This window comes from Talpa europaea, assembly GCF_964194135.1.
Source record: "Talpa europaea genome assembly, chromosome: 14".
Classification (NCBI taxonomy): Eukaryota; Metazoa; Chordata; class Mammalia; order Eulipotyphla; family Talpidae; genus Talpa; species Talpa europaea.
The window spans coordinates 50,111,398-50,138,777 of NC_140082.1; the positions used below are offsets into that span (position 1 = coordinate 50,111,398).

At 36.4% G+C, this 27,380-nt stretch overlaps 1 protein-coding gene across 1 annotated transcript in view; it reads left to right on the top strand.

Moving 5' to 3' along the window:
- The window catches only part of RYR2 (ryanodine receptor 2), a gene marked incomplete at both ends in the record, with an annotated part of 627,990 nt that overhangs the window by 311,615 nt on the left and 288,995 nt on the right, over window positions 1-27,380 (top strand). The window contains 5 exon segments of the mRNA XM_084254295.1: window positions 3,423-3,587; window positions 6,693-6,814; window positions 9,623-9,806; window positions 13,622-13,757; window positions 26,191-26,286. Coding sequence (XP_084110421.1) covers window positions 3,423-3,587; window positions 6,693-6,814; window positions 9,623-9,806; window positions 13,622-13,757; window positions 26,191-26,286 — 703 coding nt within the window.

The window sequence follows — 27,380 nt, forward strand, 5'->3', positions numbered from 1 at the left end:
AAGTCCTTGATTGCTGATTTTATTTATTTATTTATTTATTTAAAGGTCAAGGTTTTTTTTTTTTAAAGATTTATTTATTTATTTATACGAGCACTGGGTACAGTCAGAAGAGCAGGAGGGTGAGAGAATTCACCAGAGCTAGAGCGGGGAGCAGAGCAGGCGGAAGGACCGAAGTACACTGCTGAGGGGAGCAACTGGCGTGGCAGGAGAGGTCTGTGTGCCATGTGGGACCCTCGCCACCAGTGGCCAGGGATCGAGCTAGCGCTGCAGAGGTTGCAGGCAGCTTCGCAGCCCAGCGCTCAATCGCTGCACCACCGGGAAGGCCCGATTGCTGATTTTAAATGTCACCTTTGCATCAATTTCTATTGATTTTTTAATAGAGGTCATATTTTTATTTAAAAAATACAGTATGGATCATTTTTTGTTTCTCCACATTTATTTATTTTTGACAGTATATTGAATATTAGAAGTGACATCTTATACTGAATTTTTTTTTCCTTAAAGTCTGAGTTTTGTTTTGGCAGAAGTTCTTTAACGTTTCTAGATGGAAGTTCCAGTGTTTCTCTCTTTTGTAGTGGGCAAATGCTTATATCACTGCTCGGTTATTTCAACCCCTACTGCTGCCAATATATCAGGGCCTTGCCTGAGCATTTGCAGTTTGGTGGTCAATAGGAATTTGAGTCAAAAAAAGGAAATTTTAGTCCATAAGCAAATTTTGTGAATACTTCATTGGTCCAGGACCTAACTCATCTAGTTTTCTGGCTTCTTATGAGCCCTAAACTCTGTCTTCTAATACCTGAAATCAGTAAGGCAGCAGCTTTCTTCTGCCTGAGCTATAGGCAGATTGATCAGGGCATACCCCCAGGCAAAAGGAAACTATTAAATTGCCTGGGTGCTGTTCATCTTTAGAGAGAAATCCATTCTCCAATTTCTCCCTGCTTTGGATCTCTCTAATGTACCTTCAAATAGATTCTGAAAAGTATCTTTTCCCAATTCTATGAATGTTCTCTATGGGCAGAATAGCCAATTATATTACTCAACCATTCCCATTGCAACAATAATTTAAAAAAAAATCTACAAAGTGATGATGAGACCACTAACTTAAATATAGTATAGAGTTTTAGTGAGACTGTTACTTGCTTGTACTCTATTTCCAGTAACAGAGACTAAATTTTTGGGTTTTGGTAGATGCTTCTACCAACTATCATTTTCTTTACTCATGTTATGCTTATGTTTATGGTTGTTCAAAGCATCTAGATTATTTTGACCGAATTTGTCCTAAACCTGAATACCAGAAATGATAGGAAATAAAAGAAGGAAAGAACATGACTGACCTTTGTTGTTTCATAAGGACACCTTTTCCCCCCTAATGTCACTTTAGCAGTTCTTACTTGACTTGAGGATCAGAGTAATTACTAAAACAGTCATCATCAAGTTTCACAATTAAAACTTCTAATCCAGAGAGTGATATGAACTACTTCAACAAAAAGCAAACAAAGCATAACTCTATAGTTAGTAATTGCAACTTCTTAAAACACAATCCAAATCCTATAAACAGACCACAAACTAATTTTCTTGGATAAAAGAAAAATAAAAAGAAGAATGTTAGAAGATGATTGTTTTATTCTGAGTAGATAACTACATTGTTACATTTTTTTCTGATAGTTTAATTTTCCAATCCATAGGGTTGGTATAATAGATTAGTAGTTTTTCTTGTTTGATAGAATGAGATCAGAATTTATCTCCTTTTTGCAAATCCTTAGATTAGTGTTTAAGTGATTTGCAACATGGTTAATTCAATTCAACTTAGAATTGTATTCACTTTCTAGTATGACAGTATGACTAACTTTTTTGTGTTAAGAATTTCAACTCATTGGGCCTCCCCGGTGGCGCAGCAGTTGAGTGCTGGGTTGCGAAGCTGCTGCGGCCTCTGCGGAGCCGGTTCGATCCCCGGCTACTCCCCGGCTGCCAGAGGAGGGTCCCACATGGCGACCTCTTCTGCCGCCCGCTGCTCCCCTCATCAGTGTACTTCGGTCCTTCTGCCTGCTCTGCTCCCCGCTCTGGCTCTGGTGAATTCTCTCACCCTCCCGTGCTTGTGACTGTACCCAGTGCATGTATAAACAAAACAAATAAACAAACAAACAAATAAATAAATAAAACATGCCTCTATTAAAAAAAAAGAATTTCAACTCATTTTACTTTTAATTTTTTTCATTGATGGAGTGTTCATAATCAGTGCTGTTATTAGTACAATATAGACATTAAAAATCTGTCCAAATTATATTTTAGTTGAATTGTTCCTATTTGCACAACACACATAAATTTTACTTCAACCTAATCTTTAAAAACATTTGTGTAAAAACAAAAAAAAATGTAACTATTAAAATTTCAAACAAAAGTCATAACCAAAGGTTAGAAGAAAAATTTGACAAGGAAAGTTAGATCCAGGAGGAAAATAAGAAATCACAGTAAGGATGTACTGCCACCAAAAAAAAAAAAAATTAGTTTTTTTTTCCCCTCTGTTATTTTAAGGGTGATACAGAACTTTAAGATATTGTGAGTTCCTGACTATCAAAATTAAGAATGATAGGGAGAATGGAAAGGGAGCATGATGTAGGAAGAAGAATTGAAATAAATTAGGAGTTAAACTAAATAGTTGCTCTGAGAGAACTATTTTTTGCTTCAAAAAAATCTGCTTCAAAAAACCATAGGGAGTGTAGTATAGTAGACTTTTAGGAGTGAATACCTCTGTAGTCCAAGCTGTAAATGCATTGTTGGAAATAGAATTTCAACTTTCGTAAGTTCAAATTAAATCATCATTTACTTCCTTCTTAACAACTGTCATCATTATCAACACTATTTTCATGGTCAAAAATTAAAATGATAAAAAGTATTTTATTACAGGTCCTCTGTGCTGAAAACTTTATATACATCATCTCATTTTCTGATATTGGGGGGAGATTTTCTTGTTATCTTTATTCACACACAAGAAAACTGAGACTTCAATGGTTTGTTTAACTTGTCCTAAGTTCAAAGAAGTTGGATTTAAAACTGAATTTTTTGTCCTCTCTACTCATATTCTTAACTAACAATAATGGAAAAAATAATCTGGAATGAATATGAAGCTTAAACTTCTCATTTAAAATATTTCTTGTTTGTAGTTTGCCAATAAGCTATATAAAATTTTGTGTAGCCAACACAGTTTTCCATTAACATGAGTGAATGAAGAATGTGTTATTTATGTTTTGCAATTTCTTCAATTTTCAGTAGAAGCTAAAGTAGAGTATCTGGCTATTACAATTTCAGGGGACCAAAGAGTGCTGAATGTTTCAAGTAATATATTGTTACAAGGTAAATTTCTTTCAAAGCAAAAAAAAAAAAATTAAAAACCTTGCCTATATATTTTTTTTCTGTCTTTTTAGGAAAAATTGGATGTAGGGGTGAGAAAAGAAGTTGATGGCATGGGAACATCAGAAATAAAATATGGAGACTCAATGTGTTATATACAACATGTAAATACAGGCCTGTGGCTGACTTACCAGTCTGTGGATGTGAAATCTGTGCGAATGGGATCCATACAGCGTAAGGTAAGGTTATGTAGAAACACTATTTATAGCAGTCATCATTTGATGATTAATAACCAGAAACATACGACGAAAAGAGGTAGCTAACACTTTCATTCAATGAAGTTTTCAATAAAGCCTATAATTAACATGCAAACAGTCAAATCCCTACTTGGTTTTTGGAAGGTGAGGTTTTTGTTAGGGGAAGATTGCTAAGTATTACATCACTGATTTAAATATTTAATGAAGTAATGTGTTTTTTCTCCATTTCTTGCCTAGTCTACTTAATTCTCTTTGTTGTCCATACTGCTGCTGGAATTTCGCTTAGAATGTGGATGTGCTCTTGCACCCCAACCTCCAAGACCTTTACCCACCCCTCCTTATTTGCAAAGCAGTGGGCCCACACTTTCATAATAATGTGATGCCTTCCTGACCTACTTCCACTTCCTCTCTGCTCTATTCTTCTATCTTTTGGCTGTTCTGGAACCATTATCTTCAGTTTCCCTAGCATGCCAATTTTAAAGGAATACCTTTAAAAACTCTAATATCAGGGCCTCCCCGGTGGCGCAGTGGTTGAGTGCTGGGTTGCGAAGCTGCCCGCAGCCTCTGCGGCACCGGTTCGATCCCCAGCAGCTCCCCAGCCACCGGAGGAGGGTCCCACATTGTGCGCAGACCTCTCCTGCCACCAGCTGCTCCCCTCAGCAGTGTACTTTGGTCCTTCTGCCTGCTCTGCTCCAAGCTCTGGCTCTGGTGAATTCTCTCACCTTCCCGCGCTTCTGACTGTACCCAGTGCATGTATAAACAAAAAACAAACAAACAAACAAATAAATAAATAAATAAATAACATGCCTCTATTAAAAAATAAAAATGATAATATCTTTTTTTTCCCTCTACTCAATTCCAATCCATCCTCCAGAGCTTCTATTTAAAGATGATCTTAAAAATTCTTTCTAGGTCACCGTTACCCTTACACCCTTTTGTGTATTTTCAAAACATTCATGTATAAATTACTATATGTTGTATGTATTCTCTTCCCCCCCCCCTACATAGATAGTACTGGATTTACATTGTTCATGTTTCCTGTTTTTACACCAAAACACCAAAATGTCACAGTACATAGAATCTAATAACAACACAGATGTTATTTCTGCAAATGTGAAACCTTGCAAAGAAAGACTGCCATGTCACAGAAATTTTTATGTTCAACAGAGTAACAATGTAACATATATATACTCCAGTATAAATTGTGCAAGGTTATTGGATGTTAGAGGGACCTGTTCTAATTATAGTCAAGTCCCAGTCTGGTTTTACTTTGATGATGTTGGACTTAGCTACATCCCTATGTTCTCCCTTCCTTCCTCAGAACAGTGGGTGTGGATCCTGGCCAGCTTTCCTGCAGACCTGTCTAATATTTGTAATGAGATAATCGTTATATTTTCTTTGAGTTCTTTGATTTAGGACCATACATTTAGATGTATTTGTTTGTACTTGGGATTTGTGAAACATTCTTTATTAACTTAAGCTGAGCCTGGCTGCTTTTTAACTTTTTATTATGGAAAATTGAAACACATACAAAGAAAATAAAATAGTAAGGTAAACCTCTGTATATCCATCGCTCACCTGCAAATTTTCATGCACTCTCCCTACTGGTCTCATTTATATCTCCACCTCCCCGACAAATCCCACTGCATCTTTCTATTACATATTTAATTTAACTTTTTGTCATTAACTTCCACATGGTATTGTCTGTCATAATTTTATTATTTTATTGTCCTTTGTATATTATATCTGATGCTCTGTGTTCTTGCTTTCTATTATATTTTAGCCTGCTTTATATATATATATATATATATATATTTAATTAATTTATTTATGCAAGCACTGGTTACAGTCAGAAGCGCCAGAGGGTGAGAGAATTCACCAGAGCCAGAGCGGGGAACAGAACAGGCAGAGTGACGAAGTACACTGCTGAGGGGAACAGCGGGCGGCAGGAGAGGTCTGCGCACGATGTGGGACCCTTGCTGGTGGCCAGGGATCGAACGGGCGCTGCAGAGGCTGCGGGCAGCTTCGCAGCCCAGCGCTCAACCGCTGCGCCACCAGGGAGGCCCTGCTTTATACATTTTATCCTCTCAAAGAAACAAATTTTGAGTTTATGCATTCTTTCTAACTTTTCTTTGATCTCTAGTTCATGTCAACTTTATGTTACATTAATGTCATTATGTCAACTTTTCATTAAAATTTATAACCTGAAATGAGTAATATATTCTTATATTTTAGTCATTCGTTCCTTGTTAATGAAGATTAAGTCTATGAAATTGCCTTTGAATATAAATATGTCTCTCTCAATGATTTTGGTAAAAGAATTTCCTCTATATTTTCTTCATTAACAGTTTATAATTTTGCTTTCTGTTACTAATTTTAGCTCACTACATCTAGTTAGATGCACTATAACTTCTCACTATAAGTGCTGAGCAAGAAAATGTAGACATAAATGGGTACCTATTGCATGATTCCAATTATATATGTATGTGTATGTGTGTGTATATGTGTGTGTATAAAATATATTATATATATATAATATATTATACACACACACTATACAGCATACCTATGGTGGAGAGCAAGGGTAGGAAGGGAGCACTAAGATTTTAAGATACTGTAATGTTTTCTTCCTTGGTCTGGGTATTGGTTAGAATTTATTTGCTCTAGGAAATGGATTCAGCTGTTCACTTCAGATTTTTGCACTTATTTTTCTTCCTGTTATAATTTCAGACTGTTCAAAAACAAAAGTCTAAAAAAAACAGCTAATATATTTTTGAAAGAAATTAGGTGCCTTCAAAACTTCGCTCAATACTTATTAACCAGTCTATATTCCAAACTAAACTGGTGTACCAAAATAATGTTTTCCTCTGCAGCTTTGTTCCAAGTTTGCTTAGACTGTGGATGAAGCATTGAACACAGAATTATGAAAACCCTTTGGGATTTGTTTTGTCAACTCAATACATTTTTTGATTAGTTCTTTAAGACAATGATTTGTTCTTCAGAACAATAACTGAATGAATATATTGAATAACTAGTTTATACAAGGATATGTGCACATTATTTGGCCTTACTCCTGCTCTCTTCTAGGCTATCATGCATCATGAAGGCCATATGGATGATGGCTTAAATTTATCTAGATCTCAGCATGAAGAGTCGAGGACCGCAAGAGTCATCCGAAGCACCGTCTTCCTTTTCAATAGGTTTATAAGGTACATTTTCTTATGTTGCTTTGGTTGTTTGACATTTTATGCAGTTACCTTATTGACCCTGTTACTAATTAATATCTGTTACTTATTAATATTTCTGTTCTCTTATGAACTTTTACTATGTTAGAGATCTTAGTTTTCTTTCATCTCATAGGGATTACAAATATTTTCCTAATTTATTGGTTTGGGAAAGAATATTGAAATGCTTTTTTTATAGTAGTTTACTTGATAAATCCTGATTTAGCTTTATAGCTTATAAAAGACCTTCATATTATATAAATATTTACTTATTCTTTGCTTTTTTAAATAAAACATCCGTGTAACACGTACTCTTATAAAACCAAAGAATGTGCACAACATTCAGCTTCATTTTGTTCTTAGTATTCACCTATTTTTCTTATCTAGATTTTAATTGTTATCAGATGGAATAAGGCTTACAGATGTGTTAGGAGTCAGGTATTTTATATTCATTTCTTGTATTAATGTCCTGAGCTAGTTCCATACAGGCTTTGTGGACTCCACCCCGACTCCAGACCAAAGCCATCAGGACATTGGGAAAGACAAATCCCATCACCACCAAAGGGAAGGTTGCTGGAAACTGAGGGTGGAGTTAAGCAGCCAGGTTTTGTTTAAAACCAGACATGTGGGCCTTGGGGGGTTCCCTTTTGCAGTCCTACCAATAAACATTTTTTATACAGGTCCAACATCGCCATTCCTCCATTGTTGGGGTCCCATCCAGGATCTACCTCTGGGACAACAATCTCTGGCTCTGGGGATTGTCTATCCTGTTGGTGGAGATGGTCAGCCTCCTCCCTGGCTTTCCTGACTACCATCCTCTGCTCATCTAGAGTTAGTAAAGTGTGTAACATTGACTGTATATCTGCCCAGTTAGGGCAGTGGGAGACGAAGATGGAGTCAAACAAGTTCGCCATCCTCTTAGGAGCTTGCTGCTACAAGGGGACAGAGCTCCTCCAATTTAGGAGGTCCCTAATGCTAAAAGGATGGTGTGACCAAAAGTACCCAGCAAGTCGCCCCTGTTCATTCAAGCCACCCATTGTCATCTGGTGACGAGGAAACTGTCCTGCCTCAGGGTGACCCTTCCTGCCAAAATGGGTGCCGCGTCTAGTGTGGGGAGGAGACGCCATTTTAGTTTCGTCCCCGGAGGGCAGTGGAGGCTGTGAAGCCTCAGGAGTCTGCTCGCGAAGGGCCTCGTCATGTGGAGAAGGCCTTTGTCCTGATGTGTTTAAGGTATTTAGCAAATGATACTCCTCCTCTTCTAACTCCGCCCTCCTGCAGTCCTCATGGGAAGGAGAGAAGGTTTATCTCTTCCCTGTTCCATCAGCTGAGCCTCTGCCATATCCAATTTATGGAGGGCGGCCTGTATCTGGCCCTGTATACTTTTAAAAGCTTGATCCTGCATGCTTTTAAAAGCTGACTCAAAAATGTTACGGTTTTCATCCCTCATACTCTCAATAGTTAAATCAAAAGCCTGATTTTGTTGTAGCATAGCTAAGTTAAGAGCTTGAATTTGTTGCAGCACATTCTCAGTATGTGAAGTAGAACATCTACCTCTCATAGAAACAAGAATGTAGCAAATGGCGCCTACACACATTACCAAAAAAACACTCAGAAGCACAGACTGTAGAGGGATGGCTTGTAAACCACCCACATATGTATACAGAAGTAAAATCATGTGCCATACACCAGGTTTCATCCAATTATTTACATTTATAAAACTGGTGGTAATATTTAATGGAAAAAGGCTACTTAAACTCAAGGCCAGAAAAAAACTGAAAGAACTCAAATTAGGGATAAAACTGCTTAAGCTCATGGTTGAGGCCACGTTTGGGTCAAAAACACACCCACAAGAGCCATACGCACGGGGAATAAAGCAGACTTTTCAAGACGTGAAACAAAGATTTCACTGTGAGTACAGCAGTCCTAGTGCGCGTATGGTGACTAATGCAAGGAAAGTTACTTTGGCTGGTCAACCATGGTGTAGCTTGGAAGCCACGTTGGGTGCCAAACAGTTACATGGCAGCCCCGATATAAAACGGGTTGCCTGGCTGTGGGTCCTCACCCGCACACTTCAAGGGACTTGTTAATACTCCACTGTGCACACACAAAAGGTTAATAAAAGGTTTATTTACAAGGGAAGGGGAAATGAGGAAATGTACAACTCAGGGAGAAAATAGGGAAATAAAATCTTAAATGTGTCCTACATGATCCGCCAACCTGGAACCCAATGGCACTCTGAGAGCTGGAGGAAAGCCAAAAGGGAATCCCCCAAGGCCCACATGTCTGGTTTTATACCAAACCTGGCTTCTTCACTCCATCCTCAGGTCCCAGCAATCTTCCCTTTCGTGGTGATGGGATTTGTCTTTCCCAATGTCCTGATGGCTTTGGTCTGGAGTGGGCGTGGAGTCCACAAAGCAACCTGTATGGAATTAGCTCAGCACATCCTTTCCCCCAACAGTACTTATATTTATTGTTATATCAATTTATATAATATTCATTTCTTATAATAAAATTTCTTACATTTTATACAGTATGAAGTTAGTGATATCAAGAAGGGCTAATTGGAAATCATAACATTTTAGAATCAGTTCAACTTAGCTTTTTTCCATTTTATTCTTTACATTAGATTTTTAAAAATTTTTTAACTGAAATCCAATCAGTTCCATAAGAATGGAAGAAAATCATCCTATATCTTTAAAATGGTCAATTTTCTATGTAATTATGTCCAGCACTACTGATTTCTTTAAATATAAGAGTTTCTTTTTAATGAAAAATGTTTGCTATTTTATTTAGGGGTCTTGATGCTCTCAGCAAAAAAGTGAAGAGTTCTACAATAGACTTACCAATAGAGTCTGTAAGTCTAAGTCTGCAGGACCTGATTGGCTACTTCCACCCACCAGATGAACATTTAGAACATGAAGACAAGCAGAACAGATTACGAGCTCTAAAGAATCGTCAGAATCTCTTCCAGGAAGAGGTGAGTTTATACCACGACTCAATCTTTTTTCTGTCCTTGCCTGCTGTCCTTGCCTTCAGAAAATCTTCTATTTGACATCTTTGCAGCTTGAAATATAGAGAAGCAGATATGCTACTGTATAGGGGATCAAACCTTGGAGGATTCCTGCAGTTTTATTTTTTTACTTTTCTAGTAGTGGGTATTAATTTTAAAATAAGAAACTTTTCACTCCCTTGACAAAAAGACATTTTATTTTGCTGTCTGCACAGTCTTCACACAGATCAATGGTTGCAATGCACTTTGCTTCATGTTGGTTATATAAATACAGAATCTTAAGCTAAATGAAGAAAAGCTTTGGAAAGCATGAGAGTATTCCAGGTGTTTATCAGGTTCTTTGGAATTGGGGATAGAAGCTGTCCAGGAGAGCTCCAGGTCTAGACACAGCACTTTTTCCTTTTGCAAATATTAATATTCTCTTGACAACTAAGAAGCTAAAATCTGGTCAAGCTGGGACAGGCAAAAGAACCTTAAGACTTAGCCCAGGAGACACAGACCCAATAAGTTTTTGAACTGTTTTCCAAGTTGCCTGGGGATGTGCTTACATATACAAAAAAAAAGGCAGGATAGTTCTCACGCTAGCCTGCTGTGCAAATTAGGCTAACTATCTATCAAGTAATGACTGATGCAATAATATGCAAATTAGATGTAAATTAGTTTTGCAGTGATTGTTTGAAGTTCCAATCCTGGATGCTCTTTGATAGGTCAGCTTTGTTCAGTTTCCTTTTGGAAATGGATGCGTGGGTATGTCTGGACATGCCTGGACTTTCCTGTGGCCCGATTTTCGACAGCTCTTGACTCCATTTTAATTACCCAGACTCACATGAGTCCTTTTTGTTTCTCAATTTCTTGTCGCTATATATGATTTTATTTCACAAAAGTTTCAGTGCCAAATGTTATCAAGAGAATAGCAGAAAGCACAAACCTCATGTCTAATGTCTTAGTGTTAGTGTCAGAACTAGTACCATACATTCAGGAGTTTTCATGGGAGGATACCAAAGTTCAGCTGGCCACTCAGTTCAGCTAAGCAAATAGCATTGTTCTCAGTGTTTTTTTTGGTCAGTGGAATAATGACTTTTTCTGAGTAAAATTATCTTTGCAAAGTATCTAAGAAAAGAGCTTAGAGGACATTGCTGAAGTCCCATAATACCTAAACCTGTGTTTTTCTGGTCTTTTTTTTTTTAAGATTTATTTTATTTATACAAGAGCTGGGGTACAGGCCAGATGCACAGGAAGGTGAGAGGATTCACCAGAGACAGAGTAGGGAGGAGAACAGGCAGACTGACGAAATACACTGCTGAGGGGAGCAGCAGGCGCGGCAGGAGAGGTCTGCGTGCCATGTGGGTTGCTCCGAGGCCTGCGGGGATTGAATCAGCACTGCAGAGGCTATGGACAGCTTCACAATGTTGCGCTCAACCGCCTGCGCCACCAGGGAGGGCCCTGTGTTTTTCTAGTCTTCAAACTATTTCCTAGTTTTTCATCAAAAGCCTTTGGAACTGACATTACTTTCTGAGCGCTTTTTCACAATGTGTATAAAATAGATAACCTATCTGGGGCCTATAATGGTATGAAAGCCCAATAAATGTCAGGGTAAACCAGTATTAACAACATGGAATTTATTGAGAACTTTTTGTTTTCATGTATACCAAAGTAATAGACTATACTGCATTTATTTATTGTTAATATCTCAAACAAGTGAAACAATATACTTTGAATTTTTTCCAGTTTTTCATATAAGACAATCTGAATGGGGACCTAGAAATGTACTTGGTGCCTCTTAAATTATTAATATGAAATACTTTGACTTGAACAGTCAATTCTGTATATCTCTTCCTTTCATGTGCTTTACCTCATTTAACAACCTTGATCTAGTAATGATAATAAAAGCATAATTTCAAATTTAGACATTTTACCAAGTTTTATAATGAATTTTTGATTTACTTGCAAAGATATCCTTGTATGAGTTTTTCTTTACTTAATGTATTAAATCATCATTTTAATATAAAAATAATGATAATCATTATGATAATTAACCTAAGAAGAAAAGTTTGATCTTATACTTATGTGGGGAAGGAAAAAGAAATCATTTTCTAATTAGTGAACTCGTGTTAAGGTCATGGAATGGGACTTTGCAAATTAAAGTAACAGAAAGATTAATAAGATAAAACATTTTTTAATACATGTGTATACACACACATACATATGTATGTATATATATATGCACATCTACTCAGTGATGAGTAACTCAAAAGAATGGTTACAATTTGGGAATCTTAATGAAAACAGTTAAGTTTGTAGAGATGTGGCAAAACAAAGAACAGAGATTTTGAGCTTATAGGGCCAGCAAACACAGGGAAGGGAAACTAATGTAAGAAGAAAAGTTTAGTCAGTAATATTTGTTATGTAACTTACTCAGGTTGCCTCTGGACTGAAGAGTCTCCTGTATTGTCTTTTTTTTTTTTTTTAATAGAGGCATGTTATTTTATTTATTTATTTATTTTTATTTGTTGTTTGTTTGTTTATACATACACTGGGTACAGTCAGAAGCGCGGGAGGGTGAGAGAATTCACCAGAGCCAGAGCGGGGAGCAGAGCAGGCAGAAGGACCGAAGTACACTGCTGAGGGGAGCAGCGGGCGGCAGGAGAGGTCTGTGCGCCATGTGGGACCCTCCTCTGGTGGCCGGGAGCAGCCGGGGATCAAACCGGCGCCGCAGAGGCCGCGGGCAGCTTCGCAACCCAGTGCTCAAACACTGCGCCACCGGGGAGGCCCTCCTGTATTGTCTTGTATGAGAATCTTCCTGCTATTTCTGTAGAGTGGATAAGGGTGGAGAATTTTTCTGGTGTTTGCCTTTTCTTAGTTGACTTCAGTTTGTCAGAGTGAGAGGAAATTTGCTCCTACCATCTTAGTTTTTCTTAAACAAGTAAGTACACAGATTAGCAGGAGAAATGAGCCAATTAAATTACATGCTTATGGAGAATCTACATGGACATAAATTTGAAAGTAAATGGGATCAAAACCAGGGTTTTCCTCCTGAGTTAAATGGGAAGGGGCCTGGGACTGGAAGGAGAGAGAAGGGGAATTTACATGACGAAAACACCAGATGCTCCATAATTGTTTGCCCTGAATTATAGTTAGGTTTCTCCCTTAGAAAGGATTTTCTGGAGATTACCCTAAATCTAGTTAACAACACCAATTTTCATTCTTTTAGGTAGTTGAAGAAGTGGTAAAAGTTTTCTTGAACTTTCTAGGCCTTGATTGACCTTAGCTTGAAATAATCTACATGCCAAAGAGATATGTTCAGGGAAGGCCTATCCTTTAAGATTAAAATAAACCTCTGCTCAAGTGGTATATTTTGGGGTGCTATACCCTGATCTGCTTCACTTGCAAAACAACACTGTAATGACTGCTTCAAGAGTTTAGTATTACACTTGCAAATAGAAGTATGAAGTACGTATTTTTATATTGTTCTTCTGCTTGTATTTCAGAATAGCACCCAGGATTTAAAATCCACTTGAATTATTTCAAGAACATTTCATTTCACATGCAAGCGTGTTTCTTCCTGTCCTTTAAATAAATTTTCTTGCTTTTTTTTATAATTAACAGACTTGTTTTGAGCCAGGCTGTTAAAATTTTTAATCAACAGCATTTTTTTTTTTTTTTGGTCTGTGAGCAGAATCGTGATTTTTTTTAATTATTTTTTAATTATTGATGACATATCTTTATTTTTCTTTCTGTTGGGTGTGGTCACTATAGTGATGGTCATTTTTTCAACCTTTCAGGGAATGATCAACCTCGTGCTGGAATGCATAGACAGGCTTCACGTCTACAGCAGTGCTGCACACTTTGCTGATGTGGCTGGGAGAGAAGCAGGGGAGTCTTGGAAATCCATTCTGAATTCTCTGTATGAATTGCTGGGTAAGAATATGATTGATTTTTCAAGGCAGCTGACTTAAGTCTATTTAAAATGATCATCTACTAGTTAGAGTAGTTTTAGAACATTCATCCTAATTAAGGCTTTCAGTTTTTTTTAATATTTTATTTTATATAATTCTTACATCATTTTTCATTTTTGCACAATGTATGCTTTTTCATTTTGGTTATATTCCCCATACAATTGCACCTCCCCCCACCCCTTATTTTGACCCTAGTCCTTTCTTTCCTTGCCCCCCACCCCCCCAGTGTGTCTCTGGTTTATAGCTGCTTGTTGATTTTGATTTTTGCTTTGTATTAATTAGTCTTTTTCCTGGCCCCTTATTTAGGTTTCTAAATTCCTGCTATGAGTGAGACCATCCAGAGACTTTCAGTTTTTATTTTAGTGGCACTAAATCCAATGATGTTCACTATCATTAAGTGCAAAATGTGGCAGATCAATAACTTTACCTTTGATTAAAGGAAGAGGATCAGCTAGGGCTTAGTTATGTAGGTGAGGCACCTCTGTAGGGGTGTGTCTTAAATATTGATAATTCCTTTTTGATCCTGAAGAGTTCTACAAGAGTTACTTTTACTCCTTCACAGTCACATCTTGTTGGAGATGTCCAGTCTCCTTCCCTCGTTTGTTTGAGATGTGCATTTACAACTTGTTGGTGTGCTTGACATACATCAAGCAATACTTGTGGGTGTTTATGCTGCATTCCTGGTAACTCTATGCAGTCCTAGGTCCTCAGAATTTCTGACCTGAACTATTTCAATAGCTTCTACCTGTTTCTTACAAGATGCTGGAAAGGATCTGAGATTTTACCTTACTTGCCAGTAGTAAGTTGGCCTAAAATTAGGACAAAGAGGTAGTTTATTTCCCAAAGCAATGGGCATAGCCAGAATCTCAGCATTTTAGGTGTTACTTCCTTGGGCCCCGGTTCTGCAAGGATATTATTAAGGAAGAGTTGACAGCGAAACATGCAGTAGTTTGTCAGGAAAGGAATCTTAAACTAAGGGAGCCCAAGTCAGTTACCTTGGAATTCTTTTGTCCCTGATGAAGACACCATCTCTCTCTTCCAAGGTTGGTTGCTACAGACATTTTTGAAAAGAGGTCCCCAAACAGAAACTCATTAGAAAGATGTACAAATGCACAAGATATATGTCCAATGGTTTATTTATTTATTTATTTATTTATTTATTTATTTATTTATTTGCACTTTCACCTCCAAAATCCCAGATTCATTGTTACATCACAGCTACACATCACTTGTTTGGAAAGTTTTTGTATTTTCCCATCATAGCAGATTGTAAAGTTCAACTTGCTTGGCCTATTATATGAGGCCTTGACTAACTCTTCCAGTCTAATCTTTTCTACCCGCTTCCATTCTCTCTACTCATTATAGCTTCTTAAATATGCTTTATACACTCACACCTCTCTGACATATTACTCTCATCTTTTTTAAAATTGCTGTATATCCTTCAAGACCCAGTTCCCATATTGTTACGGAGCAGCCCCGATATAAAACGGGTTGCCTGGCTGTGGGTCCTCACCTGCGCTCTTAAAAAGGGACTTATTAATACTCCACTACAGGCATACACAAAAGGTTAATAAAAGGTTTATTTACAAGGGAAAAGGAATTGATGAAATGTTCAACTCAGGGAGAAAATAGGGAAATAAAGTCTTTAATGCATCCTACCCAATCTGTCAACCTGGAAACCCAAAGGCACTCTCAGAGCTGGCGGGGAGCCAAAATGGGGAATCCCCCAAAGCCCATGTGTCTGGTTTTATACCAAACCTGGCTGCTTAACCCCACCCTCAGGTCCCAGCAACCTTCCCTTTGGTGGTGATGGGATTTGGAGTTCCCAGTGTCTTTTGGCTTTGGTGTGGAGTGGGGGTGGAGTACACAAAGCCTGTATGGAATTAGTTTTAGGACATCCTTTTCCCCCCTAACAATATCACTGTTTTTTGAAGTTCCTCTTGAAATTTCTCCTAATTCTTAAGCATGGTTAACTACTTTTCTCTCGGTCTCTGCTTTCTTGGCACTTAGTATTGATTTGTATCATAACATTTACCATATTTTTTACTTAGTTGATGTGTAACTATAATCTCTAGGTTGAGACTAGTGCCTTTCTGATGTCTGTCCCTCTATTACTTGATTGAATAGCTGCTATCAGCTTGCAGTCCCACAGATTTCCTCTATGACTTGGGAGAACTTGAACTTCCATAGCAAATCCCTGCTTTCATCTCATTAGTACAAACTGTATGTGTGACCCTTCCTGATCCAGTTGTTCTACAAGGGAGATGGGAATCTCACCAATCCTGGCTTTGACTGATTGGGGATCTACTTCTGAAACTGAGAGCCAGCTTTTGGCCTCTCTGGTTGCCATACAGAGTTGAACATTACCAAAAAAGCTGAAAAAGAAGCTAGTGTCCGCTACAAATGTTAACTCACAATCTTTATCTAAAGGTTATTATGGACTCAGTTCTAATCAGAATGCTCTTATTCACAGCTTAACTCCATGTTTAAACAAAGTAGACACTAAACAAATATTTGAATTATTTAATCAGTACATTAAACAGTACCATAGAGGTTAGATTTTCTGTAGCAGCATAGATCTTGCCCCCATGTCACTTTACTACCAGTGGGTCTTCACAACCCCACAAATTTCTCTGATTCTTGGGGGAAAAAGCATAATCCTCTGGCAATGGGTTTTGAAAAAATGACATCCCTCCTTGCTGATCAGGGTCTCAGAATCCCAGCATTGACACTTAATGCAACTTTAAACAGATGACTAAATTTGTGTTTATTTTCCTCCTCTGCAAAGTAGAGGAAATGATGTGCCTACTTTCTAGGGTGATTGTGAAGTTCTGTGAGTTAGTAGTGTAAGGCACTTTGAAAAATACTGGGCACATAGCCAGTGGCATATTATTATTATTATTAATATTACCTGTAGGATGGCAATAAAAATCCCCCTAAATTTGCTGGAAGGTTTCCATGGGACAACCTATGCCACATATTTAGCATAATACATTGTTGTTCTTTGTATCACGGTTCCCATTTTTGGGAGCCAAGCTTTTGTTATCTTCTCCCTTACTAACATTGAAAAACTTGCTTTTCCAGCTTCTCTTTATGTTCTTGTTTTTGCCTTTTAAATATGTCTTGGAAAAGGAGATGTCGGGCTTCCCCTGGTGGTGCAGGCAGTTGAGCGCAGTGCTGTGAAACTGTCTGCAGCCTCTGCAGTGGGTTCTATCCCGGCCGGCTGGCAAAGGTCCAGCATGGCGTGGCAGACCTCCCCTGTTGTGCCCGCTGCTCCCCTCAGCAGTGTATTTCATCAGTTTGCCTGTTCTGTTCCCTGCTCTGTCTCTGGTGAATCCTCTCACCCTCCTGCACATCTGGCCTGTACCCTGGATCTTATATAAAATAAATAAATAAATCTTTAAAAAAAAAGAAGATGTATTTAGAACTATTGGATATAACAAGGACAGTTCTGTATTAACTGATAGAAGACATTTCATCATCATTATTGCAGATATATACTGGCTTCTGGTTTCCTCATCAGGAAATGGAGGAAATAAAATTCTTTCCATAGTTCTTTTCAGGCTGAAATTTTACATTTTCTATCCATTCTCTGAACACAAAATTCTCAGATCTCATATATCTGTATCCTCTACATCTGGTGTATTGCATTTGTTCAGTAGACAGTTGAGATAAAACTACTCAGGAACTCCATGATAGCTGGATACTGTAAGATATCTGGTGAACGTTTTTGCCTCCAGACCTTCTCTCCACCAATCTGTACTTTAACTTAGGGAGTCCTCACATACATCCCCCACTAAAATTTTATTGAGCACTCTGATACTTGTACTACCCTTCTTTTTTAGGCTTTGGAATATTCCAGCCCCATGCCTGGTCTGGTCTTCGGTTTCACCTGTGACCTCACTCTATGTCTGAGCCATTTAGGTTCACATTCTTCTAGTCCTTTCCTCCAGGGACATTTCTGTAATTCCAGAATGTCTAGAATTATTTCATATCAAACTGACTTGATATATAGTAAATATGTATTTTTTAAAAAATACATCTCTATAAACTATATATATAAACTATATATATTTGTTTATATAGTTGTATATTTATATATTTCTTTAATTATTTACACTCTATTTGATTAAGAAAGGATTTGAGGGAGCTATCACTTAAAATTGACAGAATTAAAATCCCTTAAATCTCACATCTTAAAGGAGGATAAAGGTATAAAACATAATTGTCACTATGAACACATAGTGACTTCAGACACATGCATGCTTTGTAGCTTTTAAACTAATTTCTTATTCAACAAGAGACATAAGTTCTCCCACTCCATAGGCTTCGATGTTTGCACATTGCTGCTTCTGGGAGTTCCATGTGTTAATGTCAGGCACTTAGAAAAATGCCAGGCACATAGCCAGCAACACATTATAAATATTACCTGTGGAATGGCAATACAATTCCCGTGCTCCCCCCACACCAATATCTTTTTATTTTTTCAAACATATCTTTAATGTTTGGCATTATATTCTTGGTGAGAATGTAAATTGATACAATTTTAAAAACCAAAGAAACCTTGATTTGACAATATACATAAAACTTTAAATTCATATCCTTTTGTATCAGAAATTCTACTTTAAGAAATATATTCTAGAGGTGCATTTGTATATGCATGGAAAAGATGTCTACTGCAAAATTTTACAAATAGAATAAAATTGAAAACAATTTTTCTACCAACAGGAGATTGGTTATGTAAGAAATATAATAGAATGCCTGTATAACATAAAACTACATTATCATTGAACATTTTGAAAATTGAGATAAATATATCATTTGGGTGATTGTAGGGAACAAATAAGTTAGATTGGTGTTCTTTTTAGTATGGCATCTAGGGTATGGTATTAAGTAGAAAAAACAAATCACAGAGGTTAACTGTATAAATAATAAAATTCTAATTGCATGATATTAACACATGTTGTAGAGAAATACAAATTTGTGCATACATATTGAATGTTTCTGAAAGGACATACGAGAAAGCTGTTAGATGATTGCTTCTTGGGAGAGAGATCTCTTTTCTGATTTTGTATTATTCCTGATCTATTTACACATATAACTTTTATAACTAAAAATGTAGTTAATATAAATGCTATTGATGATAAAAGGAAAGTAATATATTAATTGCACTTGAATGAAAATACAGAAAATTTCTGCATCAGTCCATGTAAAAAGAATCTCTCTATATGCATGGTTGTTTTTTGGTATTTGTTTTAAATACATAGAATTATAAGGGACTTTGTAATTTATTTTTTAAAGATTTATTTTCTTTATTTATGGATAGAAGAACTGGGGTTTAGGTCAGAGGTACAGGATGGGGGTGAAAGGATTCACCAGAGACAGAGTGGGGAGCAGAACTGGAGAATCTACTGAAATGCACTGCTGAAGGGAGCAGTGGTTAAGACAGGAGAGGTCTGCTGTGCCATGTGGGTTAGCTCCCTGGTGGGGATCGAACTGATGCCACCGTGTCTGACAGTCACTTGATAGTGCTGAAGATTTAACCGCTGCACCACCAGGGTGGCCCAATTTTGTAATTTAAATGTTCCACCAGTTACTCATGATTTTTTGTTTTTATTGTAGTGAACACTGATTTCATGATCAAGAGAAATATTAATGGATGAAATCTTAATGTTGATTTAAAAAAGAGCTAATGCCAATGATTTTTACTGAAGCTAATGTAATTATAAAATAGGTAGTCATGTATACCTACCCATATACTTGAGTTTGGGAGGAAGAATCTCAGATATATAGAAATAATTGGAGTTCAATAAGGTGTTTACATCTGACTGTCCTTTTATCCCAACTATCATAAAGTTTGGTTGAAATATCAACTCCAAATTTGTTAAGCCCCCTTATTCTACCACATGGACCTTAGAGTTATATGTGAAATCAGCCTCCTTCTTTTTCTCATCAGTGAGTGGTTTTATTTAGCATGGAGGAAAAAGGGAGAAGGTAAGAATGATAATCTATAACAATTTTCAAATTTGACATGTGTATATTTAATATGTGTTTTAGGAAGAGAGTGACATAATCTACAAAAGTAGATTTATGAGCCTGCTGTATGGAAGACTTAAGGGTCTTATAGATACGGATATTCTCGTTTGGAAGGCATTGCTGTGGCATGCTTTCATACATCTTTGCTGACATCTACACAATTAATCTGGAGGAGGCTTGCAAACCAGGACTGTTTTCTCAAGATGGCTCAGAAATGGTTCTTTGACAAATTCTGTGAATACTCGTTTTGTGAAGATTCAAAGAATAAAACATACAATGTGGACCACTATGTTGTTAGTATGGCAGACATTACCAGTTTCTGAATCCTTAAAGACTCCAAGTATTCAGCAGTGAAGGATTTTTGCATAGTTAGAGCATTTTTCCAGTGTCTTAGGTTGGCAGGTCTTCCTAAACATTATAAAGCACTAGGGAAAGGCAGCCAAGAGATGAAAAAGGAGAGCATTGGCTTCAACTTACTCATATGAGGTATTAGCCTGGCATTTGTGTATACAGTGTTCCCTGTTTGTCCTACTGGGAATCCTAGAAAGCCATTTTATAAACAAGACACTTTTTATTTTTTCAACTTGTTAATTTTCTCATGTCTTTGAAATGATAATGATAGTCGCTAAGACAGTTTTAATGGCAATTAATTTTGTAACCAGTTTTGTGAGATACATACATATTTCTAAATCTGCTAATATATGACCATAATGCTACCCTTTTTCTCTCTTCTGGATAGGGGCATTAGTAAGAAGATATTGTATGTGTGGGAGGGATGGGGCAGGGAGTGTTGAGAAAAAGCAACATAGCCTGCTACCTGAGCATAGACTCTGGAAACAACTGTCTTGACCTCTCTCTAAGCTGTGTGAGCATGGACATGCTATTGCTCTTCTTACCTTCTCCTCTTTAATAAATCTGCTGTTTGCCTCCTGAGTAGAGTAGAATGGAGGAGAGAAGAAAGTATAGTTCTTATTTGGTTTTGTGATCATAGGCCCTTTCACTCTGACCAGAACAGCAAAGCTATTGTGGGCCAGAGAAGCTGGAGAGAGGGTGTGACTGAGGGCTGACTTTCCCCACTGGGCATGTTGGAAATGACCAGCAAGCCTCTGTTTCTGTGATGAGGCAGATGCAACTCTCTTCTTGGCTAATGTAGCACCTTCCTTGGTTCAGGTGCAGCTAGCAGTTTACCTGGAGGCTTTTTCCTCAAACCTGCTTGTTGATCCAGATGGCCCTACTGAATGGGCTTAGGATGATGCCATAGAGGTACTGTCTCCCAGGATCCATGGGAAGCACTCATGTGCTGTTCTTGGCCCAACACAACCACGGAGGCCAGCCTACCCCAAGCTGTCAGTCAGTGCTTCTCTCATCTTTGTACTTCCGGGATGGGATGTTCCTGACCTGAGTTCCTAAGCTCTCCCTTAAGTGCAGGGACAGCTCTTCAAGCTCTCCATGAAGATTTCTTGCACAATGTTCTGTTTTGTTTATTTGTGTTTAAGACATAGGCGTATCCACTTGCCAATTTGAATATTTAGAAAAATATTTCTGGATTCTAGTACTAAGGGCTCCTCATTCATCTGTGCTATTTAGGACCTGTTCATGTAGTATTTCCAGGCATTGAGTGTAAGCTCCAAGAGGCAACATTGATTTTTCTCTGTATCTTGAGGACTTACAGCAGTGCTGATGCAAAGCAGGTCATCAAAAGTTGTTAAAAGTGAGAGTTTTTTTTTTTTGAAAATACTTAAATCTTAAACCATCTGTAATTCTTTGATCCATTGAGTATTGCAAGAAATTTTGAGTCTTAGAGTTTGAAGACATAAAACACAAGAAACCAGGAATGTTACGATCCTAGTAAAAGATGCAGAATAGTTTTTTTTTAACAATAATTTTCTTATTAACAGTCAAATATTGATTGCATTTCTTCTCTGTTTGTATACATGTTCAGGAATTAAATTATCGAACATTAAAAATATGTTCAGTGGACTGGTACTTCTCTCAGAAAAGCCTGGTTCAAAGTTGTTTGATAGTGTTTAAGTTTTCTACACTAAACACTGGTACTCTTATTCCACAAAAGACGAGGTGTTACTCACTCACGATGTGCAGAAATAATGTACCTCCCAAGGTGTAATAAGATACTCATATTCACAGTGCCAGCCATACTTCCTGATGTGTTTATATTAATGTTTTGTAAATAAATGATGTCTTTGTTTTTCTTTCTGGAAAGTAATTTTACTGTGTTCTTTCATTCTAAAATCAATCATCATCCTTATAAAAATTTAGATAAAAAATAAAAAAGAAGACGAAAACTATTTTTAAAGGTAACCACCTGATTTAGTGTATAACCTTTGAAAAACATCTCTTTGAATTTCTGCATAGTCTTAGACACACATAAGGCATTTCACATACTCACAGACACATGTGTACAATACTGTGTGTATATGCCTGTGCAAACCTCTGCACTGCTAAGACATCAGCTGTGGCCTTCCTCGCCTGAGGGTTTAGTTACCATGAGCTAAATTCCAAATTCCAATTTCATGGGCTGAAACTGCCTCAACGCTTCCCTTTGATGTCTGTACATTTGATGGGGGGGGTGGGCATACTGTTACTGCTTCCATGCTTCTTCTTTATTATCTAATGTTTCTCTGAGGTTACACATTATCTTGGCTGCAGAGCACTATCTCCTCACAGGCTCATGCAGGCATCCATTCTTATTGAGTGTGTTTTTTTGACAGATTTATTGTGGTTTTGGAGGGTACCTGAGAAGGATCATATCACAAGTGCATGGTCCTTCTTTTCCTTCCAGTTCCTTTCATCCTCCCTCCTACTTTGTAATGAACAATTTCCTCCTTCAACCCAGGAAGAATAGTCTCACCCTCCTTAACATTCATGTGGCCTCAGCTTTTATTCCAGGCAATTACCTGAATATATTTCCCCAAAATTCAGCCCCATGGTGTAAGAAATATTCAAAAACTACAATTTCTCTATTCTCTGCAGATACTTATGTTGAATGTGTGCATTTATTTCACAAAAATGGAATTGTACTATCAGCATTCTTTTTACAGCAATTGTTTTCACTATCTCCTATATTGTGGGCATCTTTTCTTGGCACATAAACCTCCATCGGGTTTCGGTGGTTGTGTGCTACCCTGCTGAAGGGATGTGTCATCACTTCCTTAGCCCACGCTCACGCTGTTTCCAACACAAAACTCATCAGTGTGGTGATTTGTTTTCTTGTATTTCTCTATATACTATTCTATTACTTTAGAAACTCATTTAACTGATATCTTTTTAAATAACTTGATAAACTATAACAAATTACAGTTATCTATAAAGTATACTATGCATATGCACATCCGTAATGTTCAGGAGGATTCTAGTTTATTGACTTAAACAATTTTTTTATTGAAAAAGACATTTTCAGAGTCTATTAAGATCATCATCTTTCACATCTTTGACTGATCAATAGACTTTCTGATATATTTCTGCCTCACTGGAGGAATGAATACCCACTGAAGTGAATGTTGCTAATATACTAGCTGAATATGATTTGTAAATACCATCCTTGAATATGATTTTTGTATAAGATTTTTATTGATAGATTTTACTCTAATGTTGTATATGTATACGATCTTTGTTTGGCATTGTTAACAAAATTATATTATCTTTGTAAAATAAGTAGGGGTGCTTCCTTAGTTTCTCTAGTTTGAAAGCATTTAGATTAAGAAATGACTTATTGTCAGAAGGAAAAAGAAAAATATTGGATGGTTTCATTAATAGGAGGAATAGAGGGGAACCAAACAAGGATTCAGAAAAAAATAGACAAACCTATTAGGCAAACTATAAATTGAGACATTAAGCAGGGGAGGGGAGAGCGAGGGATCACAACAAGGGAGGGAAAAGCACAGGAGACTGTGGTGATGGTGCATGGGTGACTTGGTGCTGGGAATTTTATGGGGACAACACCTGAGAGGAGAAATCAGCAATGATGTAAAATATATATATGAGCAATGATGTAAAAATATATATATAAATATATATATTAAATATATACACACATACATATGTATATATGTGTGTGTACATATATATGAGTATGAGTATAAATATGAATATGCACACACATATACGTACGCACATATATATGTCAATATATGCCACTTTTTCCTAGATGTTCGAAAACTTCAGTCCAAAGGGAAAAAAAAAAATAGCTGTGTTAGAATTACTCTTTGTTTTTTCCTTTTTCTCTTTTCTTCTTGATTAAAGTGGTTGATATTTAGATTTTATTTTTAAAAGTCCTTGAGCTTTGATCAAATCCTATTTGACTATTTTAACTTATTGTATAGATGATTGCTGCAATTTATTATGTATTAATATCTACCATAATTATTATTTCCTTTTCCTATTTTACTATATTTGATATTATTTTTCTATCTTTTGAAAGGGGTATTTTTAGTCTATGTCTTTATCAAATATTTGATTAACATTTTTTACCCTGTTGCTTAGTAACAAAGGTGTTTAGTTAATTTTCCCCTAAATACGGTTTTGACTGTGTATATTGGTTGTGTTAAGTAGCATTCCTATTTTTGGTGTTTATTTACTAGGTATTCTATAATTGTGCTATTGATTCCCTCATTAATTCATAAATTATTTATGAGACAATTTAAATGTTCAAGTGCTTGGGTTTTTTTCTTTCATTCTATTTTTCTTGCTATTTTCTAGTTTTATACATTGCAGAGAATATGGCCTAAACTATTTCTATTTTCAGTAAATCTAATCAGCTTTTCTTTGTTACTTTTATTATGTCATTTTCTTAAGTGTCCCATGGTTTATTAAAAAGATTTATTTTTCCATTATCAGTTTGTTTAAGAATCATCTTTAACGTTTGACTCTAGAGCACATTTAATATCTTTAACTCGAAAACGAGAGGTAAAATTAAAAGAATGAGTTAAATTTTAAACAAAAGAAACTCTATAAAGATTCAAAAACAATCACGTATTTTCCCCTAAATGCTCCTGTCCTAAGCCAGAAACAGATTTTGCAGTTTTACCTCAGCAATTCAAATGAGTGTATTGGACTCCTCATTCTTCTACCAATGATCCTGGGCATTTGCTCCTGGCCACTTGCTCATGTGTGTGGCTCAGTTGCTGGCTCTTTTTGGGGTCTGCTGGTCCCAGAGCTAGAAGAGGGCCTATGTTGTTGAGTGCATTGGCTTTTAATTTTTGTACAAATGTTATGGGCACTCTATGCACAGAAGTGCTCTTCTCATGCAGTTGTAAAGATAGAAGCTTTCCTGTCTTCTGTCACTGTTTCTTTTCTTATTCCCAGGTCAGGCAACAACTTTATTTTGAAGAGGAAATTTGAAAGAAGTCTTAATTAAACTCTCACTAAAATCTCCTCAGTCTCACTGTTAACAAGGAGATTAACAGGCAGTATTCTCAAATTTCAATTCATTAAATTGCTACCATATTTCAAATAATGATTTTAATTATGACAGTATCTATTTCCCATTAAATATCATATTGTATAAAAATAAATCTCACCAACTCTTTCTAAATGGTGTAATTTTTTCTGAACAATTTTATGGGTATAAAAGTAGACTTTCTGTAAAATATTTACCATATTTGAAGGAAATTGAGTGATTTTGAAACATTAAAAGTTTAAATTGAGGGTATACATTGGGTTGAAAGAGATTATAAAGGTCATGGATGAATTTTATGTAAGATTGGAACTTTGGTCAAAGAAGTGTAGCAAATACTAGGATAAGCAAAATTAGAATAGGTAACTTTACCATAGGTGTTTTCAGTGTCTTGATTATGATTTGTGATTCTCTACATGGGAAGAAGAGAGTGACATGAAAACAATGGTTTTCATACTTACTATCAGTCACCTTTTCTAATCCCGGTAACATTTATCTCTTTGTATGCCTGTTATATATAGGTTGGAATTTTTTTGTTGTATTTTTTCGTTACCTTTTCAGAAAAAACTGACACTCTCTTTAACTTCTTCATTATATAGGTGAGAAAACTGGGGAAATGAAATAATTAAGTCTCACAGCTAATTAAAAGCCATGAGTATTAGCGCCCATGTGAGGAAACTCCCAGGATGCTGCATTTTTCCATTATCCTTCATCATGATCTCCTGATATGAAATATTATTTTCTCAAAATATGTTCTTTCTAATGAGTACTATTTTTCAGTTCCTATTAATAAATATCAATTCTTTTTTTAATGATTTGATTATACACATATGTTTATGTTTTAAGTATAAAGGTGTATTCTTGATACATTTTAGGGTTGCTACTAGTTTACTTTTGTATAGTGAACTGGAAAATCTCTTAATTGTGAAATCCCTTTCTCTTACAGCGGCTCTAATTAGAGGAAATCGTAAAAACTGTGCTCAATTTTCTGGCTCCCTCGACTGGTTGATTAGCCGATTAGAAAGATTAGAAGCTTCTTCTGGTATGTTTTCCAGTTATCTCTTTGTTATGATGTTTTACTCCTATGTGTTTTTTTTTTTCTCTCCATAGTGTATCCTTTAGGACATAACACAAACTCTTAATTTAATTGCAATATAATTATTTTCCTTTTAATACATTAAAATTGTACTTTTTGCTAAAATCACTGGTATTTTCATTAGATAGTTCATTAGTTTTGTTAGTTAGATCATGAGTAGTTCTAAGAAGCAAGTGAGCAGTATCTTGTTCATTTACATTTTTGAAAGAATGAAGTCCTAAAGAGTCACTAAAGAGCCGAATTCCTATTCTTTTTCAAATCCATTACTCCTCTTGTACTATACAAATAACAATTGAAATTCCTAATTTTAACTTGTGTTGAAATCATTAGTTAGATAGATTCAGAAAATATTAATTTTCCAAATCATATAGCAGTATATTTTAAAGTTTTAGTAAATACTAGTATATAGTCTGTGTCATAGTAAAATATAGGACATAAATGTGATATATCTGTTTCTACCAATATGTTATTTTTATGTTGGTGTTGTGGAGACATATATGTATGACCAGACCTGTTTGAATTCTCTAATATCATAAATTACCTTAGTGACACTCCAAACTGAATCTGCTGCTTCTCTATCTGTTTGCATAGTTGTATTAATTGTTATTCTATAGCACTAATGCTCCTTTATGTTATTTACTTTTCTTCTCAATTCCCTACACTGATAATGAACTCACTGAAGGGAGGAGCATAATTTCACTCATCTATGTATTTTCTGGGACTATCACAGTAGACCCAACAGGTACTTAATAGTATTGTTGAATGAATGAATAAGTGAATTAATTCACTTAATTATTCTTCTTCTATAAATACAGAAATAATTTCATAACTTTTGCATGAAAAAGACCCACTTAAGGAGAGACTTATTGCAATCGAATGGATAAAAGAAGACTAGATGGTTGTGATCAGGAGGTAATTTAAAGGCATAGATTGAAATTACTGTTTCTGTGTCCTTTGGGTAAAGACCTAGGAGTGGAATTGCTGGATCATATGGAAGCTCTATGTTTAGTAGGTCAAGAAATCTCCACACAGCTCTCCAT